Source organism: Pinus tabuliformis, chromosome J (assembly GCF_031772625.1).
Source record: "Pinus tabuliformis cultivar Carrire ecotype Pingquan chromosome J, CPIR1, whole genome shotgun sequence".
Taxonomy (NCBI): Eukaryota; Viridiplantae; Streptophyta; class Pinopsida; order Pinales; family Pinaceae; genus Pinus; species Pinus tabuliformis.
The window spans coordinates 76,969,017-76,975,016 of record NC_142295.1 but is presented as its reverse complement, the minus strand read 5'-3'; the positions used below and the strand labels follow the sequence as shown (position 1 = coordinate 76,975,016).

The 6,000-nt window shown below is 39.1% G+C and overlaps 1 protein-coding gene across 1 annotated transcript in view; it reads right to left on the bottom strand.

Annotated features, from left to right (window-relative positions):
• Positions 1-265: 265 nt before the first annotated feature.
• Positions 266-6,000, bottom strand: part of SWAP70 (Pleckstrin homology (PH) domain-containing protein) — a 192,994-nt gene continuing 187,259 nt past the window's right edge. Inside the window, exons 9-10 of the mRNA XM_089377181.1 lie at positions 2,742-3,034; positions 266-980 (exon numbers count right to left, since the gene is read on the bottom strand). Coding sequence (XP_089233307.1) covers positions 509-980; positions 2,742-3,034 — 765 coding nt within the window. The 3' untranslated portion in view covers positions 266-508. The remainder of the gene's footprint in view (positions 981-2,741; positions 3,035-6,000) is intronic.

Below are 6,000 nucleotides of genomic sequence, written 5' to 3'. Positions count from 1 at the left end.
TGACACGAAATATTTGATCGAGTAATGGTTTCACCAAAGCTTTGTAGACTGTTGCAACTATTTGTGATATCCAGGGTTGCTGTCTCTCTTTTTCAATTTTTTTCCTTGCATTTTGCATTATTAGTTCATCCAAAGAAGCTTAATCTGGATTTGGCATTTTCTGAAGATCATGCAATGATCTATTATCATTATATAAGACTCAAAGAATCTTTGTCACCACGGGTCATGTCCGTGTGACATGGTAATACACTGAATGCTCTAGAAATAAATAATACAACCACGACAAATTCCAATTTACCTTGCGACATCATTAAGAAACATGATCATGAATGTCAGTCCAGAATCGTTTTCAACATTATTAAATTACTCTAACAAGAACATTAATCTCAAATCCATTTCTGTATGATCCAGACTCTGATTACAGTCGAACCAAATCCAATTCAAATTATGAACTTCACCGAAATTCTATGTGAAGTGGTAAAGACACTGCCATTTGTGCAAATTGCAATCAACTTTTATGCTCCGGCAAGTTCAATTCAGAGTGGTCTGATGCTTCAGTTGTCGAACTCAAAGTTTGCATTGCCTCCAAAGAAGTTACATCTATTGAGTTCAACTGAATATCATTTCCATCACGATTTCCAACCTCTATTTGATCAGCTGGAAGAACTGGACATTGAGAGTCCAAGTGGTTAACTTCTGCTATGGCTGCCGAATCATTTTCACTAGGATTTGCTGCATATGATGCAGAAACAGTACCCTGTATGCTCTGGTAAAAAGGTTGATTTTCCATTTGACCTGTAATCCCATGCCTAGTTTCGCCAGTAACAGGATATACAGCGGCGTCACTGAGATCTGTTTCAATTATAATCTCCTGTGGGCATGGTTCCAATGCTTCCATTTGACAGTTGAAATCAAAAGGTGAACATGACGGTACTTGTTGATTTGTGATGTGCTCCAGCGTCTCTGCATCCGGACGTGGCCTGACAAAAATAAATAAGAAACATTTTTAAAGCTCAAGCTGTTGAAAACTAATCACTTTTTCAAACAAAAAGTCACTTGATGTATTAGCCCTGTTTCACAGAGGATGTTAAATTTGTACGATATTATGTTGCACACACTTGACAATGCCTCTATCGTATCTTGTGAGTGATCCCCGAATCCTCATCAAAGTTAATTGGATTCTTTTAGTCAAATAGCAGCTTCTTTGGTACTTTATTTTTACAGACATATTTAACTCAAGACCACCATATCGTTATAAAGTTGAATACCAAAGCTTGTTCCAGGATGCATCAATCAAAACCAAAACAGGCTATTCCAAGTCTTATTTCCACTTCTAAATGGAAAACTCGATTGCCACAGTGTGGTTCAGAACATGACTGGGAAAGTAATTCCATGCAAGGTACAATTATATACCCTTCCAAGTACACCTTAAGAAATGTACAAATTACAACCATACAATGAGTGATGCCAAGGGTAACACCAGACTCCAAAGCGATGGCCCCCCTTTTATGAATATAAGTCCACACATGTTATATTTGAGTAACAAACATAAAGAAGTAAATCAGTACAAGTTATTTGCTAAAGCGTTTTACAAAGATAAAAATCATAACCAGTTTTTGGGCAAATGAAGGATTTGAAATGTGAGGTCACTGGGAATGCAAGAGAACAAAGAAAATTGAATCTAGGAATTATATACTTCAGAGCAGATTGGACAGATGGTTTTACTCGAAAGATTCAGTGAAGTCTAATGATAATTTCATTATCGATTTTGTAATCTAGACGTCACTGAAAATCAGTAAGTGCATGCAGTTTAGCGGTGAAGTTATAGCAGCAATTAAAAAGTGTATCTTAAGCTAATCATTGTTCATACTTCACAAAACAGTCTCACAATTTCCTATTACCAATAGAACACTATTGCATCTTTCTTGAAAAAGCTAAATTTCAGAAAAATGCACTTGATGTAGTCGATGTATTAGCAAATTTAGAACATATAGTCCCTTTAAATGGTCAAACAAGAACACAATTTTGGCATAGTTTTCCCACACGTCTTACTACTACTCTTCCTTCTTAAATGTCGCGTCCTTACTGCATTTTATGATAGCATCAAGCTAAAGATAAAAAAAAATAAGTGCAAATGAACTTATCATAAGCCAAGTTCAGTGGGTAATTGAGGTTTAATTTCTATTCTTTATGCATGTTGCACAATTTTGCAGCGAGCTATAAAATGTTATGGTACATGTGCATGATGAATGTATAGAAGTAAATTGGCTGCTATCAATTGGAAAATGCTAGCTGCTATCCAAAGCAATTTTTGCATAGCACAATACTGAACTGGACTATTTCCAAGAAGACAAAAACAACAAATAGGATAGACTCTAGAGAAACATTATTTACCAAACCGAGATGGAGTATATTGTATTTCTGTCCTATGATAATTCATGAAGGTATCATTTTTAACTTTAGACAAATAAATCTTCAATTAAAAAAAAAAACCCAATAGTTCTTAATACATATGCACTTTGAGACAAACAAAGAAACCTAAACATTCTAAAGTTGCCAAGCTAGATAAACATAGATGGGGAAGGTATCATTTTTAACTTTAGACAAATAAATCTTCAATTAAAAAAAAAAACCAATATTTCTTAATACATATGCACTTTGAGACAAACAAAGAAACCTAAACATTCTAAAGTTGCCAAGCTAGATAAACATAGATGGGGATTCAAGGCTCAAGTTAATACCTTCGAAGTTCTGCTTGAAGCCTAGACATCTCCTTCAAAGCTTCCTCCTTAGCATTAAGTGCTGCCATTTGCTTTTCTACGGCCTCCTTGACTCTAGCTTCAGCATCAGCTTCAGAAAACTTGGCTCTTTCTTCTGCTCTCACAAGAGCTGCTTCCATGATGACAGCACGATCTCTGGCCTTTGCAAGTTCACCACGCCACAAATGTGCTTCTTGCAAGGCAGCATCTCTTTGCTTCATCAGATGATCTCGTTCTTTTGCTAAGACTGCTACATTTTCATCTGCTTTTTTCAACTACAAATAGAGAGAATAATATTAAAACACACAAATGAAAAAGGCATGCTCGGCATATATTTGTAATACAAACCAGTTTTTCACCACTGACTACATGGACGAACTTCAACTTCAACTACAATTCATTTTTACCATGCTCCTAAGACGTGAAATGGCTGTTATCTTCAGTTGCATTTTATTTCAGATGTCAATTATGAAACCTACATCTTTTGTTGAAATTTGGTACCGGAGGACAGGTGGTTCCCTTAGGCTTTGATCTTTGGCCTAGGGAAAAGTGTCCAAAAGAATTTAATTTTTCTCCTAAAGTGACTTTATAATTTTATAAAGTTAAATCTAATTTAAAAGTGACTTTAAGTGATAAAGTTATTAAGTCTAATTTTAAAGTGACTTTTATAAAGTCAATGAAAAATTAGAAAGGAAAAGTGACTTTGGAAATAAATGACTAAGTGGGTCTTTATTAAAGTGGGGTGAATTAAAAAATAGAGAGTGAGATTTAAATGAGCATTTAATCTCAACCATTGATCTAAATCTATTTCAGCCATTGGATTTAGAGATCACCCAAAAGTCACTTGGATCACCCAAAAGTCACTTGGAGTTATATTAAAGGAGGAAAAGGAGGAAAAGGTCATTCATTCTTTCATGAGCAGATTGGGAGAAGGAGAGCAAGAGAGCAAGAGAGATTTCTGAGCAGGAAGGAGAAGGAGACAGCAGCTTGGCACACATTCCAAGGCAGCAGTTGAGCAGATTTGTACAGCTGATTCAGCACATAGTGAAAGGCAGATTTTTGCACAAAAATCGAGGAGCAGTTTGCTGATTTTTCTGCACACAAAACGGAGGTCGTACAGCATTTATTGCTGTCCTGTTTGCTGTAATTTCCAGATTGCTGCGAGGCACGGGAAAGGAGATAAGTTGTAAATTTGCTTGCTGATTTTTTGCTGAATAATTCTCACTGTAAAAAGACAATTTTCATAAATAAAGAAGAGCTCTCAAACTGGTTTTCCCCAAGAGTTGTAGGGGGTTTTTCCAGGGTCAAGTTGACCAAAAATATCAGTGTTTTAATGGCTGTTTTTAATTGCTGATTTTTAATTCTGCAATTTCCAGCATTCTGAAAAATTTCCAGAATTTGTGTTTTCAGCAATATTTATTTTTTTCAGTCTGTTAAATGTATGGTTATGGGAATGGGCATTTAACTACATGGGAGAAATAAGGAGAAACTGAAAACCGGGGTGGGAAAACAGAAATTTTTACATGGTATCAGAGCTTGAGTGCTGAAGGGCAGTTTGGGACAGCAAAAGGAAAAATTACAGTTGCTGGTTTTTTCACTCAGAAAATTCCAGCAAGCTGATTTTTTCATAACAGCAGTTTTATCTTTACTACAGCAGTGCTATTTTTCAGTTTTAGGACAACAGGATGTCATTGGGATTGAGGGTGGAGGATAGGCTGGATGGGCATATAAATTACAGCGTTTGGAAGGAGAGAATGCAGAGTATCTTTGAGGAGGCAGAAGTCTGGTATATCATGGTGCATACCGCACAGAACCCTGTTGTTGTGCCCACTGATGTTACTCAATTGGCTGAGTATAAAAAGAAGAACAATAAGGGTAAGAGGCTGATTCTAGACGGAATCAAAGACCATTGCATTCCTCATGTGAGAGGAAAGAGCAATGCCCATGAGATGTGGACAGCATTGTTCAATCTCTACCAGAGTACCAATGAGAACCGGAAGATGGTCCTGAAGGAGAAGCTGAAGAACATTAAGATGGGTAATGATAGTGCAGCTGGATATCTCACAAAGATTACCAATGTGAGAGATGAGTTGGCAGCGATTGGAGAGGCCATTCCATCCACTGAGTTGGTGCGTATTGCAGTGAATGGCCTCCCCCGTTCATGGTTGAACTTTGCTGATGGGGTTTGTGCACGTGAGACCCTTCCCACATGGGAGAGGTTTTGGGATGATTGCATTCAGACAGAGATCAGGAAAGGACAGCTTGGGGCAGCCAAGCCAGTTGAGCAGGATGAGGATGTAGCACTGGTGGCAGGAGGCAAGAAAGGCAAAGGGAAGAAGCAGGCTTCCACAAGCAGTGGTGGGGGCAAAGGCAAAGGTAAAGGTAAACCGGGGAACACACAGAAGGACTATTCTAAGGTGAAGTGTTGGAATTGTCAAAAGATGGGACACTATGCAGTTGTGTGTCCGGAGAAGAAGAAGAAGAAGGGAAAGAATCAGGACGTGGCAGCTTCAGCTGAGATTGAGGACTTTGCAGGTCGTTTTGACCGGGAGTTTGCGTTCACTACATGTGAGTCCTCTAGTGCAGGATCACCTGCCACACAGGTTCAGAGGGAGCATGCTTTTCCTTCGATTAGCGGAGCATCTACAGGTATTTGGTATGTGGACAGTGGGGCTTCACGTCACATGACAGGAGTCCGTGAGTACTTCTCAGAGCTTTCAGAGAGTGGCACTGATATTGAGGTAGTACTCGGTGATGACAGAGTTGTTAGAGCAGTCGGGGTGGGGACAGTGACATTTCAGAGGGAGTCCAAACCTCCCTTGAAGGTGTCAGAAGTTCTTTATGTGCCAGGGATGAGGAAGAACCTCATATCCGTCTCAGCTTTGGAGGACAGAGGATATGACGTACTGTTCAGGGGAGGACAGGTGTTGATGTATCCCAGGGACACTCCAGCTGATTCAGCTAGAGTGATAGGTGTACGCCATGCAAAGGTGTACAAGTTTGCATTTCAGCCCCTTTTGGCATTGAGCAGTAGTACCGACAGCAGAGCTAGCAGTTCTGAGCTGTGTGAGATTTGGCACCGCAGGATGGGACATATGTATCATGGAGCCTTGAGGACATTGCGGGAGATCACTACAGGTGTGCCAGATTTCAGTACTGATCACTTTGATACTTGCAGAGGTTGTGCGATGGGCAAATTTGCCAAATCCCCTTTTCCCAGCAGTGACAGCAGAGCGACGGG